General features: G+C 41.0%; 3 protein-coding genes across 6 annotated transcripts in view; all 3 read left to right on the top strand.

Moving 5' to 3' along the window:
* The window catches only part of LOC145850252 (tripartite motif-containing protein 16-like), a 698,685-nt gene that overhangs the window by 70,240 nt on the left and 608,985 nt on the right, over window positions 1-19,460 (top strand). Inside the window, exons 3-5 of one of the 4 annotated variants that reach the window (XM_082971216.1) lie at window positions 12,662-12,808; window positions 15,911-16,608; window positions 17,041-17,136. The exons of the other annotated variants lie outside the window; for them this stretch is intronic. Of the exons in view, the coding sequence (XP_082827342.1) occupies window positions 16,012-16,608; window positions 17,041-17,136 (693 nt within the window). The 5' untranslated portion in view covers window positions 12,662-12,808; window positions 15,911-16,011. The remainder of the gene's footprint in view (window positions 1-12,661; window positions 12,809-15,910; window positions 16,609-17,040; window positions 17,137-19,460) is intronic. 4 annotated transcript variants of the gene reach the window in all.
* The window catches only part of LOC123735050 (cell adhesion molecule CEACAM6), a 94,475-nt gene continuing 78,645 nt past the window's right edge, over window positions 3,631-19,460 (top strand). The window contains exon 1 of the mRNA XM_082971204.1: window positions 3,631-4,821. Coding sequence (XP_082827330.1) covers window position 4,821 — 1 coding nt within the window. The 5' untranslated portion in view covers window positions 3,631-4,820. The remainder of the gene's footprint in view (window positions 4,822-19,460) is intronic.
* On the top strand, window positions 5,073-6,730 carry LOC123732605 (stonustoxin subunit beta-like). Its single transcript, XM_082971212.1, has 2 exons — window positions 5,073-5,166; window positions 5,532-6,730. The coding sequence occupies exons 1-2, from the start codon at window positions 5,088-5,090 to the stop codon at window positions 6,083-6,085; spliced, it is 633 nt and encodes a 210-aa protein (XP_082827338.1). The 5' UTR covers window positions 5,073-5,087; the 3' UTR covers window positions 6,086-6,730.

The raw sequence follows: 19,460 nt of genomic DNA, 5'->3' as shown, positions 1-19,460 counted from the left end.
GCACCCACCTGTAGCACACGCTCCAGCAGGTATATCTCTCTGGTCACCCCCAAAGCCAATTCCTCCTTCGGCCGCCTCTTCTTCCAGTTCTCTGCTGCCAATGACTGGAACGAACTACAAAAATCTCTAAAACTGGAAACGCTTATCTCCCTCACTAGCTTTAAGCACCAGCTGTCAGAGCAGCTCACAGATTACTGCCCCTGTACATAGCCCATCTATAATTTAGCCCAACTACTTCTTCCCCTACTGTATTTATTTATTTAGCTCCTTTGCACCCCATTATTTCTACTTTGCACTTTCTTCCACTGCATATCTACCATTCCAGTGTTTTACTTGCTATATTGTATTTACTTTGCCACCATGGCCTTTTTTTGCCTTTACCTCCCTTATTTCACTTCATTTGCTCACATTGTATATAGACTTATTTTTCTACTGTATTATTGACTGTATGTTTGTGTAATACCCTTGTTTGAACCAAGTATTGAGTTTATTTGTTATAATTAATTGGTATTATATTTAAAAGATGATTGAATTGCTCCTAAACTGTAATGTTGTTAATGCATTATGCTTTTTGAAGAAATATTTATTTAATGTATAAGTGAATAGTTTGTTTTACTTTGAAGTTTACGTTTTGACCAATAAGGTCGCTTGTTAAGTTGTGGCCAATGGGAGTTGACCTGGTTAACGGGAGGGAAAAAGACGTTGATGAAAGGATGGACGTTTTACCTCAGGACGGTTGGTGAAGAAAAATTATAAAAGAAGACGACAGAACTACAACAAAACCCATAGCTACTAAGACATGAAGGGAAATACATGTTTTATTTAATAAAAGAGTTGTTATAATTTAGTTAAAACTTAGTAAAGACTGAATCTACCGACTCGTCGTGGAGGTATTAGCCAGCTAGAGGTTAGCCTAGCATCGTGTGACACCGGGAGATAATTTCTTGGGAATCTTAACGAGTTCATGTTGCCATGGGGATATCGGTTACTAAGGAGTACTGTCTGCATGGGTAGCTGTGTTGCCATGGGGATATCGGTTACTAAGGAGTACTGTCTGCATGGGTCGCTGTGCTGCCTTGGACTTGGTGAGGAAACCTGCATGGAACTGCCATACTTCGCTGAGGGAATATCTACCAAGTCGTGAGTAACCACAATGTGAGGTGCTTAATTTGGACACGGGTTGTGCACGACTCATTGGGGTTTATTATTTTTATTTTTTTATTTTGATGTTGTGTCTGAACATGTATTTGTGTTTGAAAATGTTTTAATACACATATGGAACATTATGTATGTTGCCTTGGTGGAGTCATTAATTGTTTTAATTTAATGCACGGGATGGTTTATCCTGATTCAATAACAGAAACCTATAATCATTTCATCTGAAGTTAATACCCTATTGTCATAACCCTAGATAGTTTACAATAGGAATTCTTATTGGAGATGTCCTTCTCACCTAACATCCCATGCTGCTGAGATACTCTACATATGTTAATGTTGTGAGAGTCATATTCAAGCCTGGTGAGAGGGTTACATTTGTTTAACTCCATGTGTAACTCTGTGTTGTTATATGTGTCGAACTGCTTTGCTTTATCTTGGCCAGGTCGTAATTGTAAATGAGAACTTGTTCTCAACTTGCCTACCTGGTTAAATAAAGGTGAAATAAATAAATAAATTGGTAATGGTGAGAGGTTAGCATGTTTTGTTGCAGCCTCTGTTATTGGTAATGGTGAGAGGTTAGCATGTTTTGTTGTAGCCTCTGTTATTGGTAATGGTGAGAGGTTAGCATGTTTTGTTGTAGCCTCTGTTATTGGTAATGGTGAGAGGTTAGCATGTTTTGTTGTATCCTCTGTTATTGGTAATGGTGAGAGGTTAGCATGTTTTTTTGTAGCCTCTGATATTGGTAATGGTGAGAGGTTAGCATGTTTTGTTGTAGCTTCTGTAACTTTCTCACTCATTATTATTATTCATGATTCATTCATGATTTTTCTTAATCATGGCATCATCAGGATGCTTTTAGTAGTGTTTAGAAACATGTTATCTACTCACTTGTAAATAGAATGACTCCAGTCACCATCTGTAATGAACACGATGGGAGACAGAGAGCTGGTTTCAAGCGCAGGGCTCAGCAGGTGTTTATTGTAAAGGACCACAGGAGGAGGCAGGTAGCTGGGTCCAGGGGCAGGCAGAAGGTCATACACAGGGGGTCCAAAAAGGCAACAGTACAGGCAGGGAAACGGCAAAAGGCATCATTAGTGAGGCAGGCAAAAACTATCATTCACGGGAGGAGTAAATTACGGGAAATGCAGCACTCCGAACAGCCTTGTGTCACAAAACAAACAACACTTCACAATGATGGGGGTGCAAAGAACTGAACTAAATAGAGTTTGATAATGACATACAGGTGTGTGAACAGGTGATCAGAATTCAGGTGACTGGGATCTGGAGAGTGAGCTGCGTTCAGGGGGATCTACGTGTTTGAGAGTGTGAGCTGGAAGCAGACGTTACACCATCCACCATTTTAATATTGGGCAAAACACAACCCAAAACACAACCAAAACAAACTGCAAAATCAATCAACGAGTTTGAGTCACAAGCTTGATGTAGTCGCTGCGTTCAAGGAATATCGGATCAAATACGCAACTTGTGACTACTTTAAGCCACTATGAGTGAATTGGTCAGAAAGCATATGACTTCTTTAAATAGGGGGACTAGATACATGAAGTGCTTTCATTTTTCTAAACGGTGAAACAGATATGTATGAAAATATCCTCAAATGAAAGGTGACATTATATACTGTCACCTCATATGAAACATTTGATCTGAAATCCAAAATGTTGGAGTTTAGAGCCACATTTAACCTGTTATGGCTAGGGGGCAGTATTTTCACGGCTGGATAAAAAAACGTACCCGATTTAATCTGGTTACTACTCCTGCCCAGTAACTAGAATATGCATATAATTATTGGCTTTGGATAGAAAACACTACAAAGTTTCTAAAACTGTTTGAATGGTGTCTGTGAGTATAACAGAACTCAAATGGCAGGTCAAAACCTGAGAGATTCCTTTACAGGAAGTGGCCTGTCTGACCATTTCATGAACTTCTTTGACATCTCTATCTTTTACAAAGGATCTCTGCTCTAACGTGACACTTCCTACGTCTTCCATAGGCTCTCAGAGCCCGGGAAAAAACAGAATGTCGTCAGCCCAGCCCCAGGCTGAAACACATTATCGCCTTTCTCAAGTGGCCGATCAAGGGACTGTGGGCTTAGGCGCGTGCCCTGGCCGCCCCCGTCTTTGTGAATTTTCCTCTGTTTGCCGAAAAGGAGATTCCCGGTCGGAATATTATCGCTTTTTTACGAGATAAATTGCATAAAAATTGATTTAAAACAGCGGTTGACATGCTTCGAAGTACGGTAATGGAATATTTAGAATTTATTTGTCACGAATTGCGCCATGCGCGCGACCCTGATTTACCATTTCGGATAGTTTCTGGAATGCACGAACAAAACGCCGCTATTCGGATATAACGATGGATTATTTGGGACCAAACCAACATTTGTTATTGAAGTAGCAGTCCTGGGAGTGCATTCTGACGAAGACAACAAAAGGTAATCAAACTTTTATAATAGTAAATCTGATTTTGGTGAAGGCTAAACTTGCCGGGTGTCTAAATAGCTAGCCCGTGATGGCTGGGCTATGTACTTAGAATATTGCAAAATGTGCTTTCACCAAAAAGCTATTTTAAAATCGGACATATCGAGTACATAGAGGAGTTCTGTATCTATAATTCTTAAAATAATTGTTATGCTTTTTGTGAACGTTTATCGTGAGTAATTTAGTAAATTGTTAGTAAATTTCCCGGAAGTTTGCGGGGGGTATGCTAGTTCTGAACGTCACATGCTAATGTAAAAAGCTGTTTTTTGATATAAATATGAACTTGATTGAACAAAACATGCATGTATTGTATAACATAATGTCCTAGGTATGTCATCTGATGAAGATCATCAAAGGTTAGTGCTGCATTTAGCTGTCTTCTGGGTTTTTGTGACATTATATGCTAGCTTGAAAAATGGGTGTCTGATTATTTCTGGCTGGGTAGTCTGCTGACATAATCTAATGTTTTGCTTTCGCTGTAAAGCCTTTTTGAAATCGGACAGTGTCGTTAGATAAAGGAGAGTCTTGTCTTTAAAATGCTGTGAAATAGTCATATGTTTGAAAAATTGAAGTTTTTGTATTTTTGAGGAATTTGTAATTCGCGCCACGCCTATCATTGGATATTGGAGCAGGTGTTCCGCTAGCGGAACGTCTAGATGTAAGAGGTTAAAATGTTATCTTCACTGTCAAAATAGATATGGTGTGGACTGTATACTCAATACAATCTAAATCTGATACCTCACTGTCTGTCTTTTGACTGATACTGCTTTTAAACTGGTCTGGTCAGTCTACTCAAATATTTGTATTTTACATGTTTCTATCTGCAGGCAAAACTTTGACAATCTGTAATTTATATTAACGTACGTTAATGTATGTATAGATATGGAAGTTTTCAGGACACTGATGTATCTGAATATGTTGAAGAAATATACTGCCACTATTTTCACCACCAAAGAATAGCAGTGTGATTTTAATATGATTTGACTCTTTGCAGGCTGTCAGGCTGTCTAGTCACAGAGGAAGGCTGTGCTTCTCTGGTCTCAGCTCTGAGGTCAAACCCCTCACACCTGAGAGAGCTGGACCTGAGCTACAATCACCCAGGAGACTCAGGAGTCAGACTGCTCTCTGCTGGACTGGAGGATCCACACTGCAGACTGGAGAAACTCAAGTATGTAGAGGGTTTATGTCAATGTTCATATCAGACATGTTTGACTTCTCAGGCTAGTTAAGACAAACATTCTGACCACCACTTGGACAAAGTTATATGCTGACTGTGTGTGTGTGTGTGTGTGTGTGTGTGTGTGTGTGTGTGTGTGTGTGTGTGTGTGTGGTGTGTGTGTGTGTGTGTGTGTGTGTGTGTGTGTGTGTGTGTGTGTGTGTGTGTGTGTGTGTGTGTGTGTGTGTGTGTGTGTGTGTGTTCAGGTGTATCCCTCAATGACTGTCTGTTTTTCTGCTTACCGCTACAGTGTGGAACATGGTGGAGAGAACAGAATGAAACCTGGGATTAGAAAATGTAAGTTGACTGCTGTGAAGAATATGACTAAGAATAAGTCTTAATTCAAGTTAAGTCAAAGACCATCATCATTACTGACTTGGTCATATTAAATATCATCTGTAGTTCTACAGAAGCAGAAATCAGGGACACCAACGTTTACAAAGACTTGATATGACAGTGTGTGTGTGTGTAATTATTGTGAATAAGTGTGTATTATATTACCATACAGTATAACATATGATCATTCAACAAGTCTCAAGTTACCTTAACTTCTCCTTTTGATACCTAGAAACATCTACATTAAATGAATTAGTGAAAAGTGAGTTAACATTCTAATGTGAATGATGATGATTTCTAATATTGTGTCTGGTTTCATCCATCAGATGTCTGTGATCTCACACTGGACCTAAACACAGTAAACAGACGCCTCTCTCTGTCTGAGGAGAACAGAAAGGTGACATGTAGGAGAGAGAAGCAGCCGTATCCTGATCACCCAGAGAGATTTAAGGTCTGTAGACAGGTGCTGTGTAGAGAGGGTCTGACTGGGCGCTGTTACTGGGAGGTAGAGTGGAGTGGGATAATGGGGGCTGGTATAGGAGTGACATATAAAGGAATCAACAGGAGAGGAAGGGATGATGACTGTTGGCTTGGATACAATGACAAGTCCTGGAGTCTGTTCTGCTCTGACAACAGTTACTCTGCCAGGCATAATAATAATCCCACTACCATAGACGTCCCCTCCTCCAGCTCCCACAGAGTAGGAGTGTATCTGGACTGGCCAGCCGGCACTCTGTCCTTCTATAGAGCCTCCTCTGACACACTGACCCACCTGATCACATTCACCTCCACATTCACTGAGCCCCTCTACCCAGGGTTTAGGCTTTGGTATGACACCTCAGTGTCTCTGTGTCAAACACAACATGATGTTTCACTCTAATCAGGGTCATGTTCAGTAAGACACACTGGAGCAACAATGTAGAATATCTCTCTAGTCATGTTCAGTAAGACACACTGGAGCAACAATGTAGAATATCTCTCTAGTCATGAGATAAAATGTTATTATTATATCTAAATATTCATGATTATACACCACCTAAGTGAATAGTCATTAATAGAATGAATTACCCCACTGTGTTGTTAAACTGGTTTCATTTACACATCACTGATCTGGTTGTTATTGGGTTTGTAAATATTGTAGCGTCCCAGGTTCCCAGACAGGTTAATATAATCAATCACCCCACTGTGTTGTTAAACTGGTTTCATTTACACATCACTGATCTGGTTGTTATTTTGCTTCTTAGTGTTTGTAAATATTGTAGAATGTTTATTTGTCAAATTCTTGACACAACAATCTGGTTTGTGTATAAACTCAATTCAACTGAATGAAATGATGTGCCAGATGTGACTAATAAAGGGTCATCAACCAGATGGAAGAAGAGAGGTGGAAATGTTTTAATATTGATCACAATATGACAGTACAGTAATAGATGGAAGAAGAGAGGTGGAAATGTTTTAATATTGATCACAATATGACAGTACAGTAATAGATGGAAGAAGAGAGGTGGAAATGTTTTAATATTGATCAGAATATGACAGTACAGTAATAGATGGAAGAAGAGAGGTGGAAATGTTTTAATATTGATCACAATATGACAGTACAGTAATAGATGGAAGAAGAGAGGTGGAAATGTTTTAATATTGATCACAATATGACAGTACAGTAATAGATGGAAGAAGAGAGGTGGAAATGTTTTAATATTGATCACAATATGACAGTACAGTAACAAGGGTTGTGTTCAGTACATAGAAATGGGTCTAATTCAGTTGAAGAGGAAGCTTTTAAATTCACACAAAACAGGACACTAATCATTCTGTTTTCACTACTGTATGATGCTGTACAAACACACATACACATGGATTAGGTGTTGTAGATAGGTAGTGGAGTAGGGGCCTGAGGGCACACATCGTGTGTTGTGAAATATATTGTTAATGTATTGTCATATTTTTGAAATGTTGCCGAACCCCAGGAAGAGTAGCTCCTGCAGCAGCTAATGGGGATCCATACATAAATATATCATAAATACAATTACCTCTAATACCTCTGGGATTTTGTCCTCTCTTATCTCTGATCACAGACTTCTAATACCTCTTGGATGATGTCCTCTTTGCAGGCGAGGACCATGTACTTCTTCATGTGACCTCATCAACAACCTGAAAGAGTGGAAGTATTGGTTTCCATCCAGGTAATATCTAGCCCTGTCCAGGGGACCAGACCCATAGACTGGAGGTATTAGTTTCCATCCTGTCCAGGGGACCAGACCCATAGACTGGAGGTATTAGTTTCCATCCTGGCCAGGGGACCAGACCCATAGACTGGAGGTATTAGTTTCCATCCTGTCCAGGGGACCAGACCCATAGACTGGAGGTATTAGTTTCCATCCTGGCCAGGGGACCAGACCCATAGACTGGAGGTATTAGTTTCCATCCTGGCCAGGGGACCAGACCCATAGACTGGAGGTATTAGTTTCCATCCTAGCCAGGGGACCAGACCCATAGACTGGAGGTATTAGTTTCCATCCTGGCCAGGGGACCAGACCCATAGACTGGAGGTATTAGTTTCCATCCTGGCCAGGGGACCAGACCCATAGACTGGAGGTATTAGTTTCCATCCTGTCCAGGGGACCAGACCCATAGACTGGAGGTATTAGTTTCCATCCTGGCCAGGGGACCAGACCCATAGACTGGAGGTATTAGTTTCCATCCTGGCCAGGGGACCAGACCCATAGACTGGAGGTATTAGTTTCCATCCTAGCCAGGGGACCAGACCCATAGACTGGAGGTATTAGTTTCCATCCTGGCCAGGGGACCAGACCCATAGACTGGAGGTATTAGTTTCCATCCTGGCCAGGGGACCAGACCCATAGACTGGAGGTATTAGTTTCCATCCTGGCCAGGGGACCAGACCCATAGACTGGAGGTATTAGTTTCCATCCTGGCCAGGGGACCAGACCCATAGACTGGAGGTATTAGTTTCCATCCTGGCCAGGGGACCAGACCCATAGACTGGAGGTATTAGTTTCCATCCTGGCCAGGGGACCAGACCCATAGACTGGAGGTATTAGTTTCCATCCTGGCCAGGGGACCAGACCCATAGACTGGAGGTATTAGTTTCCATCCTGGCCAGGGGACCAGACCCATAGACTGGAGGTATTAGTTTCCATCCTGGCCAGGGGACCAGACCCATAGACTGGAGGTATTAGTTTCCATCCTGGCCAGGGGACCAGACCCATAGACTGGAGGTATTGGTTTCCATCCTGGCCAGGGGACCAGACCCATAGACTGGAGGTATTAGTTTCCATCCTGGCCAGGGGACCAGACCCATAGACTGGAGGTATTAGTTTCCATCCTGGCCAGGGGACCAGACCCATAGACTGGAGGTATTAGTTTCCATCCTGGCCAGGGGACCAGACCCATAGACTGGAGGTATTAGTTTCCATCCTGGCCAGGGGACCAGACCCATAGACTGGAGGTATTAGTTTCCATCCTAGCCAGGGGACCAGACCCATAGACTGGAGGTGTCCTCTTCACCTCGGGGACAGGGACTTTGTTGGTCTTCCAGCCAATCTCACCTTTAGTATTTGGTCCCATTTTCCTTGCTTGCAGTGATTAACCTCACTTGGGCAGGTGGGACGCTACCGTCCCACCCACGGTTAACACTATTCAACAGCCAGTGAAAATCAGAGCGCCAAATTCAAAACAACAAAATGTCATAATTCAAAGTTCTCAAACATACGACTATTTTACACCATTTTAAAGATACACTTCTCCTTAACTACATATAGTTTGTGACTCTACAAACTTGTTGAATTAATTTGCAGTTCGTCTTGGTTGTGTTTTGGATGATGTTTTTCCTAATAGAAACTGAATGGTGAATAATGTCCTGTCATTTTGGAGTCACTTCACTTTTATTGTAAGTTAGAATAGAATATGTTTCTGAATACTTCTTCAAATTACCAATGTCCTTATATGAACTGTAACTCAGTAAATGTTTGAAATTGTTGTATGTTGCATTTATATTTTGGTTTCCGTAGTTTCATCAGATGTTGTTCTTTACCCAGACACCCTGCACAGTCTGTAGATGTTATCTGTGGTTAGAGGCATTTATCAATGTATTCATTCAGACTGTCAACAGATAATATAACATACCTGATTCCAACATTAAGTGCAGGACTTTATACAAGGCATTTGGTCCAGGTGTTCCAATTGTCTAGAGAAATGCATTTTCTCCGCTCCTAGAAGGTACTCTGCTAACTGGTAATATAGGAGAAATCTGAAATGTGGCATTGAATTCATAGCAGTAACGGGACCAGTCTAAAAGCCACTATGATAGGAACAGTATCTATACAGGAGAATGATCAGAGTTATGTCTCCACTATTAAAGGGACAGTATGATCAGAGTCATGTCTCCAATGTTCACTTTAGGGAAAGAAGTCACACTTCCTGTTTCCACTCATCTTTATTTGACTTGCTGCAATACAGAGGTACAGGCCGTATTAAATCATACATTAACTCTCTAAACTTTTCTTCATTTTGTCTTTATTGAAAATGAAAGCTGTGTGTTCCTTTATTCACCATTTCAATAAGGGAAGAACCAGTTTTAATGTCCAGCAGGCTCTGACAAGATCCAGAAAGTATTAACACTTCAAGACTCTATGGTCAGATGACTTTTCATAGAGACGTCATGGTAAATAATGGTAATGAGGGGGGGACTAAGACCACAGTACACCACTACACTGGGAGTAGAGAATCATCAATAGTGTTGCTGTGGACACTGGGTAATCTGACTAACACACACACCTGTTTGACCTCTCTGTGACCTCACTGTAGGACTATACTTATGTTACTATTCTGAGTCAATTCAGGTAGCACTTAATGTCCTGTGTTTGTGTTAACCATGGCAACCAGCGTTGTAAATAAAGAGATGTGCAGAAAGATAATCAGCCTCTGTGTCTGTGGATCCTTTCCCCTTGTATGTATGTTTCATATCAGCCTCTGTGTCTGTGGATCCTTTCCCCTTGTATGTATGTTTCATATCAGACTCTGTGGATCCTTTCCCCTTGTATGTATGTTTCATATCAGACTCTGTGGATCCTTTCCCCTTGTATGTATGTTTCATATCAGCCTCTGTGGATCCTTTCCCCTTGTATGTATGTTTCATATCAGCCTCTGTGTCTGTGGATCCTTTACCCTTGTATGTATGTTTCATATCAGATTGTGTCTGTGGATCCTTTACCCTGGTATGTATGTTTCATATCAGACGCCCATCTTTTCAAAGAAACATCATTTCATTCAGTCGCTAATTGAGTAAAATAAGGAGTGCTTCAGTCCTTGTTTCGTTTTCACTTGTTGTTACCCGGTAAATAACCAACAACCATGGATAACCACAAGGAGAATAAGGTGAGGAAACCGTCCATGTCAGCCAGGTCCATCTTTTTAAAGAAACACCATTTATTTACATCTCTAGGGCTCCTGAGTGGCTCACCGATCTAAGGCACTGCATCTCAGTGCTAGAGGATCAGTACAGACACCCTGGTTCGAATCCAGGCCGTATTACAACAGGGGCGGAGTTTGAGGGGTGTCCGAGGTGGCATTCAGATGTCAGGGGTGTCCAGTGCCTCCCCAAAATGTCATTCGCTACTGGCAGTTTGATGCTGATTGACATGTCATTTCACCTTTTGTTGAAAGAAGCATTTATTTTTACGTTCAAATCGAGGACGAGGAAAAGAGAATATTAATGTTGGTTGCGAGATACAGAAGAAGAAGAGAGAATATTTCCACAGCTCCACCAGCTCTTTTCAGGCTTGGCTCCTGCATCATATATGAAGTAAGTTTTAAGGTTTAGCATCGGGTTTAGGTTTCCTGAACAACTTCTATGAAAGTTGAGTCGCTGTGTAAGTTAACCTATAATTCTTAAAATAATTGTTATGTTTTTTGTGAACAATCAAGTTCATATAAATTACTCACGATAAATGTTCACAAAAAGCATAACAATTATTTTAAGAATTATAGATACAGAGCTCCTCTATGCACTCGATATGTCCGATTTTAAAATAGCTTTTCGGGTGAAAGCACATTTTGCAATATTAAGTAGATAGCCCGGCATCACAGGGCTAGCTATTTAGACAGCCACCAAGTTTAGCACTCACCAAAGTCAGATTTACTATTAGAAAAGTTTTGATTACCTTTCCTGTTCTTCGTCAGAATGCACTCCCAGGACTTCTACTTCAATAACAAATGTTGGTTTGGTCCAAAATAATCCATAGTTATGTTCCAACAGCGGCGTTTTGTTCGTGCGTTCTAGACACTATCCGAATGGTAAATAAGGGTCGTGCGCACGGCGCATTTCGTGACAAAAGATTTCTAAATATTTCATTACCATACTTCGAAGCATGTCAACCGCTGTTTAAAATCAATTTTTATGCAATTTTTCTCGTAAAAAAGCGATAATATTACGACCGGGAATCTGCAATTAGGTAAACAGCCGAAAGAAAAGAAATCACTGGGTCGAGTCGGGCACGCGCCTAATTCCTTTGTCCTCTGATCGGCCACTTGGCAAAGGCGATAATGTGTTTCAGCCTGGGGCTGCCTCGACATCGTTCAGCTTTTTCCCGGGCTCTGAGAGCCTATTGGAGCCGTAGGAAGTGTCACGTTACAGCTAAGATCCTGACTCTTCAATAAACGAGGCAAGAACAACAACACCTTGTCAGACAGGCCACTTCCTGCATGAAACCTTCTCAGGTTTTTGCCTGCCAAATGAGTTCTGTTATACTCACAGACACCATTCAAACCGTTTCAGAAACTTTAGGGTGTTTTCTATCCAAAGCCAATAAGTATATACATATTCTAGTTACTGGGCAGGAGTAGTAACCAGATTAAATCGGGTACATTTTTTTATCCAGCCGTGCAAATACTGCCCCTATCCCCAACAAGTTAAACATTTTTACATTTTTTGTCATTTAGCAGACACTCTTATCCAGAGCGACTTACAGTAGTGAATGCATACATTTCATACATTTTTTTTTCTTCTGTGCAGGCCCCCCGTGGGAATCGAACCCACAACCCTGGCGTTGCAAACACCATGCTCTACCAACAAATTGTCTTTCTCTGAGCATTTGTATTCGTATAAAATCATTTAATTTCCCCATTTTGTTTGAGCATACAATTTACCTCAGTATTTTAATTATTTGTTTTATACAGTCATTTATGCAAATCTTTATCAAGGTTGTCAATAAATTGGGATCCCATTGTATACTTCAAAGTTAGAGATATGTTGAAACTGGATCCATCATAATGATCCTACATGTTATAGTATGTCATGGCCTTTTCTGGCCAACTGCTGTTATGTTTATGATATACTATGGTGTTGTTGATGAACCCTGTTTTATAGTATGTCATGGCCTTTTCTGACCAACTGCTGTTATGTTTATGATATACTATGGTGTTGTGTCACTAGACTTTGACCAGATATTATTGCATCCAAAGATCAACTGCACCTAGAACATAGATACAGAGCCACTTGTCATCAGGAAGCTGCTCTCTCAGCACAACGGAAAATATCTCAATGACTTGACATGTTCTGGCTGTGAATTCAGGCTACAAGGTAAGAATCTTCCCAGTGATTATTGTAAAGTGTGTAGAGAAATTAAATGTATGGTTTTATTTTATTATACTGAATGACAGTAAAACACTCAGATCTAAAAGTCCATTTCACCTGGGACAGTTATGTGACAGTTCAATCATACAAAATGGCGCTAACTGGGCGTAGGCAAGTCAAATTCAAAAACATATTGTTCATATATTCGTATATTGTGGTTATTTTACAATTTGTATATTTTTATGTATAAGTTGTAAATCGTCTTTCAAAATATCGTAAAATTTGTTTTCTAAATTACAATGAGCTCCTCTTTCCTGTGTAATTTGGTTTGAAACCACTGAACATACTTTTCTTAATATAGTTGATGATATTGTTGTGTGTATTCATATAGTTGATATTTTTAGTGGACAGTGTTAAAATAGTCCTACTCTCCTTAAAATGTTTTCGATATAAATTAGATGTGTGGGGTGAATTCGTTCTGTGCCCATCTGTGTGCCCCAGGGTGATCGCTCCTACACTATCTACAATCTAAAAGGGTTCTTTGGCTGTCCCCATAGGAGAACCCTTTGTAGAACCCTTTTTTTGGTACTAGGTAGAACACTTTTGGGTTCCGTGGAGAACCCTTTCCACAGAGGGTTCTACATGGAAGCCAGAAGGGTTCTACCTGGAACCCAAAAGCGTTCTCCTATGGGGACGGCCGGAGGACCCGTTTGGAACCCTTTATTCTAAGAGTGTACTGTATCATAGGTCTATAGACTTGTCTTCTCAAAACAGGCTTAAAACACAACAAGCAGCAAACAAACATGTTCTCTTTATAATCTACAGTTAACTCCTTTCACTCAGGAAGGTATGTTGTGTGAAAGAGAGACTAATAAATATTGTTCGAGAGCCTAACAACAACTTACACTTCCTCAAAACAGTTTGTGTGTATTCATTAGTGCCCACCGTAGCAAAACGTTTGGCAACAGAAACCGTTTAGGTCACATTGTACAGCGTTCAGAGTAAACAGTTTATGTTTTATTTAACATCTTAAAACTGTTGGCTGTGGAGTAAAATAATGAATACGACCCAGGTTGTCGCCTACGACTCGGCATGTTGATACCTGCCTCTTGCTGAAACCTGAACGTAGCCTGAGGGGTATACTATGATACAGGCTTGATATACTGGTTTTCTAAAGCTAGCCAGCTTCAGTTAGCTTCACATTCCAGCTCAGGCCTCACCCATCAGAATATACAGAACAGAACAGAAAAAAATCGCAATGAAGTTTCAAGGTGAGAATCCTGCCAGGGATTATTGTAAAGTGTGTAGATAAATTAAATGTAATGTTAGTATAGTGAATGACAGTAAAACACTCCTGACAGTCTACTACTACTGAGACAGGTTGGTGTAATGTTAGTATAGTGAATGACAGTAAAACACTCCTAACAGTCTACTACTACTGAGACAGGTTGGTGTCAGTTTAATCATACAAAATGGAGCTGACTGGACGTGGTCAAGTCAAATTCAATATATCAATATTCATATATTATAGTTCTACATTTAACATTTCATATGATAATGTAATTGTATCATAGTTCCTCTATAGTGTAGTGATTCTCTACATTTCATATGATAATGTAATTGTATCATAGTTCCTCTATAGTGTAGTGATCCTCTACATTTCATGTGATAATGTAATTGTATCATAGTTCCACTATAGTGCAGTGATCCTCTACATTTCATATGATAATGTAATTGTATCATAGTTCCTCTATAGTGCAGTGATTCTCTACATTTCATATGATAATGTAATTGAGCCACTTCACAATTCCAACCAAGTGACCCAATTGGTGCCAATGGTGCGATGCGTAGGTTGTTGGCCTTTTACATGTGAGACCTGGGTTCACTTCCCTGCCCAGCTGTTTGCTACATTGGTGTCAAAAGTGGTATGGTGTCTGTGAGGTCATCAGAATGGACCGGATGTGTGAGGGGTCTGAGTAGTCGAAGCACGGGACTAATTAACACTGATACTGGGTTAACACTATTGATACTGATACACTATTGATATTGATACTGGGTTAACACTATTGATACTGATACTGGGTTAAACCTATTGATACTGATACTGGGTTAACACTATTAATACTGATACTGGGTTAACCCTATTGATATTGATACTGGGTTAACACTATTGATACTGATACTGGGTTAACCCTATTGATATTGATACTGGGTTAACCCTATTAATACTGATACTGGGTTAACCCTATTGATACTGATACTGGGTTAACACTATTCATACTGATACTGGGTTAACACTATTAATACTGATACTGGGTTAACCCTATTGATACTGATACTGGGTTAACCCTATTGATACTGATACTGGGTTAACACTATTGATACTGATACTGGGTTAACCCTATTTATACTGATACTGGGTTAACACTATTTATACTGATACTGGGTTAACCCTATTTATACTGATTCTGGGTTAACCCTGTTTATACTGATACTGGGTTAACCCTATTTATACTGATACTGGGTTAACCCTATTAATACTGATACTGGGTTAACCCTATTTATACTGATATTGGGTTAACCCTATTTATACTGATACTGGGTTAACCCTATTGATACTGATACTGGGTTAACACTATTTATAATGATACTGGGTTAACCCTATTGATACTGATACTGGGTTAACCCTATTGATACTGATACTGGGTTAACACTATTTATACTGATACTGGGTTAACACTATTGATACTGATACTGGGTTAACACTATTTATACTGATACTGGATTAACCCTATTGATACTGATACTGGGTTAACACTATTGATACTGATTCTGGGTTAACCCTATTGATACTGATACTGGGTTAACACTATTGATACTGATACTGGGTTAACCCTATTGATACTGATACTGGGTTAACACTATTGATACTGATACTGGGTTAACACTATTGATACTGATACTGGGTTAACACTATTTATATGTTAAGGGCTCTAACATTGGAACAAAACTATTTGTCTCCCTCTTGATGTTGCTTGCAGTTCCTCTCTCTCTTCCTGCATTCCTCTAACCCCTCCCTCCCTCCCTCTAACCCCACCCCTCTGGCAGAACCAGGAAGTCCATCCCCCTTCACAAACTCTCTTCTGAGGAAACGAAACTGATCTGAGTCTCTGTCTCGTCTGTCTGTGTGAGAGTGAACAACCGTCCAAATGGCTCAACAGGGAGTTCTGCTGGACCAGGACCAGTTCTGTTGTTCTGTCTGTCTGGATCTACTGAAGGAACCAGTCGCCATCCCCTGTGGACACAGTTACTGTAGGAGCTGTATTGAGGGCTGCTGGGATCAGGATGTTCTGAAAGGGGTCTATAGCTGTCCTCAGTGCAGACAGACCTTCAGTCCGAGGCCTACGCTGAGTAAAAATAACATGTTGGCTGAGCTGGTGGAGAAACTGAAGAAGACAGGACTCCAGGCTGCTCCCCCTCCTGCTCTGTGCTATGCTGGACCTAGAGATGTGGCGTGTGATGTCTGCACTGGGACCAGAAAGCAGAAAGCCCTCATGTCCTGTCTGGCGTGTCTGGCCTCTTACTGTGAGACTCACCTCCAACCTCACTACGAATCTCCAGCTTTCAAGAAGCACAAGCTGGTCAAAGCCACCGCACAACTACAGGAGAAGATCTGCTCTCATCATGACAAACTGCTGGAGGTTTACTGTCGTACCGATCAGCAGTGTATCTGTCTGCTGTGTGTGATGGATGAACATAAAGGCCATGATACAGTGTCAGCTGCAGCAGAGAGGACTGAGAAACAGGTAAGACCAGAACAACTTGTTGGTGACTGTCTGATAAACAAAGAATTAAAGATACAGTAGGAACTAAGGCTGTTTGAATATGAGATCATTGAAATGAAATAGATCCTCAGCAGAACAAATATGAACACAAACCTTGAGTATATAGATATGTCAACCCAGATTCTCCAGATGTATCACCATTTTATAATGTCAAACACTATTATCATTCTGAATGCCCTTTTATGAGTCCAAAGTTCAGTCTCAACCCATTGATACATGTAGTCCTACCATAAAAACTATAATCATTCACATAGCAACAAATAAATATCATTTAGTAAATGGACCATCCATTTTTTAGACCTTCCTCTCTATGGGCCCTATGTCACATTACTATACTATTGATCTACTGGACTAATAAAGCTTGATAGCTCATTGAAGAGTGATTCTCCACAGAGGCAGCTGGGGATGAGTCAGCAGAAGGTCCAGCAGAGATTCCAGGAGAGAGAGAAGGAGCTGAAGGAGCTCCAACAGGCTGTGGAGTCTCTCAAGGTGAGTATTGTTGACCAGAGGAGACACACCATTTCACCTGTCTCCTCCAGTCAGAGAGAGAGAGAGAGAGAGAGAGGAGAGGGGCTCCTATCCAATCCCACTGACCCCACTGTTGGGAACAGGTTGTCACTGCTGAGGCAGTGAAGAAAGTAGAGGAGGATGGGTCAAGGCTGAGGGATCCTGAGAGGATCCCTGTGAGTAGTAGATCTGTGACAGCACAGAGGGATGGGCCAACCAGTGATATATGCTTCAGTAAGGTTGGCTTCTTAGTGTTCATAGCAAATGGTTATCAACTGTACCGCAGAAATGGAATGTAAATCACTGAAAAAAAATATGTTTTGGTGGCAGCTGCAGAGAAGTATTTGGTCATACTAGATTTGACTTCAGAAGAGTTCCAGGGTGTGTTGAGTGGTGGTGTCCCGTCCTCCCAGGCCGTTGGCCTGGTTACAGGAGCAGATAGGGTCAAAGTAGTGGAATGGAGTAGTGGGTTTTAATGAGTGTAGGGTTAGTTGGCCTGGTGCAGGAGCAGATAGGGTCAAAGTAGTGGAATGGGGTAGTGGGTTTTAATGAGTGTAGGGTTAGTTAGAAGGGTGTTTTTTAGTATTATCATAATTTCCCCTTTTCCCATTTTGTATCCCATAATATCATGTATTTATATTATAGTCCAGTTGAGGCAGGTGAGATGCCTTTGGATATACGACGTAATAAATTGTCATTAGCTTATTGGGTTGAAAGGCTGTGAGGTTGAGCATCCCACTGCTACTGTTCTAGATGACTGTTGGGAATATACTAGTAGACAAGGCAGTGGTTTTGGTTGGACAGTTGGAAAGCTTGCTGATGAGAGTAGTTTCAGGGAGTTGGAGGTTGGCCCTTTCTGTGGTGATAGGGGATGTTCCTCCATGGTTACTCCCAGATCCTGTTGTTGATCTAACCTTGGTAGACAAAAGGAAAGATTGGGTCAGAAGTCAGTGATAAAGGGAAACTGGTTGACAATTACATTGGTAGAAGTTGTTATGCTTTTTTTTTACCTCTTTTCACAGATGGATCCAAGGGCCCAGATAGTGGGCCCACAGGAGCAGGTGTTTACCTTCCTGAATGTGATGTGCAGATATGTAGAAGACTAACAGATGAACTGTCAGTGTACTCAGTTGAACTGTTGGTGATAATAGTTGTCCTCCAGTGGGTGGAGGACGAACAGCCTGTTAGAATTATAGTATCCTCAGATTCTCTGTCTGTATTGAATAGTTTATCATCTGGTAAATCTATTAGGAGTGACCTACTATTGGAGGTATTAATGTTATTATGGAGAATTGAGAGAATGGGTCTAGTAGTGAGATTCTGCTGGGTCCCAGCACATTCAGGTGTGGAATGGAATGAAATTGTAGACTAATTAGCTAAAATAACTTTAAAACAAGATATAATATATATTAATGTTCCACTGGGTAGAGGTGAGGACAAATGTGAGATCAGAGACATTTTGATAGATGTGTGGCAGAAGAGATGGGACTCTGAGCACAAGGGACGGCATTTATATGCCCTCCAAAGAAAGGTCGGTGGACCAAGGTTCAAAGGTCAGATTAGGAAGGAAGAGGTGGTGTTTACTCGATTGTGTTTAGGACATTGTACATTGAACTGGTCCTTCCATCTGGTTGGCAGCATGTGAATGGTTTGTGTCTGGAGGGTATTGTCAATGAAATGGTGGAGCATGTGTTGTTATATTGTTGTAAGGATGTTGAAGAGAGGGAAAGATTGAAGTGTAGGGTCATTGAGGTTGGATGGGGTTGGATGGGGGGTTGGAAGGGATTTGGGGGATGGGGGAGGGTCTATTAGAAGTTAGTAAGGATCTTTTTTATTTTCTCAGAAGTACTGAGTTAGGTAGGAGGATTTAGAAATGGTGTAAACCGTGATTGAACACTCCAGCACAGTAGGAGGCGCCATGCTCCTTTAACGTTGGTTTGAGGACCGCCATTATACCATAGAAGAAGAAGAAGTTGGTAACGTGAGGTTTTGTCGTTCGTAAAGAGTGCAGCTATTCTTTTGCCTATTTTCCAAATGTATTTTGTCATGGTGGAGGGTTTGTTTATCGGTTTCCGCTGTTTATCGGTTAGAGTTGAGGAGGGAGTAGGGTAGTTTGATGTCCTCAACCGAGTGGAGAAGAAACGCTGTCTCTTCAGGTGCGTTGTGGAGAATGGTGTGGAGGAATTATTGATCCTGGTCGGTGAACAGGTGGGAGAGGAACATATACACTCTGTATCCAGAATGAACAAGGCGGTGGTTGTGGTAATGTAAAAGGTGAGTCTTGTTACCCGGCTAGTTACCAGTAT

The sequence above is a fragment of the Salmo salar genome, unplaced genomic scaffold, assembly GCF_965601325.2.
Source record: "Salmo salar unplaced genomic scaffold, fSalSal1 ptg000221l, whole genome shotgun sequence".
Classification (NCBI taxonomy): domain Eukaryota; kingdom Metazoa; phylum Chordata; class Actinopteri; order Salmoniformes; family Salmonidae; genus Salmo; species Salmo salar.
Note: the sequence above shows the minus strand (reverse complement) of the source record. Positions and strands in the feature narration are given on the sequence as shown.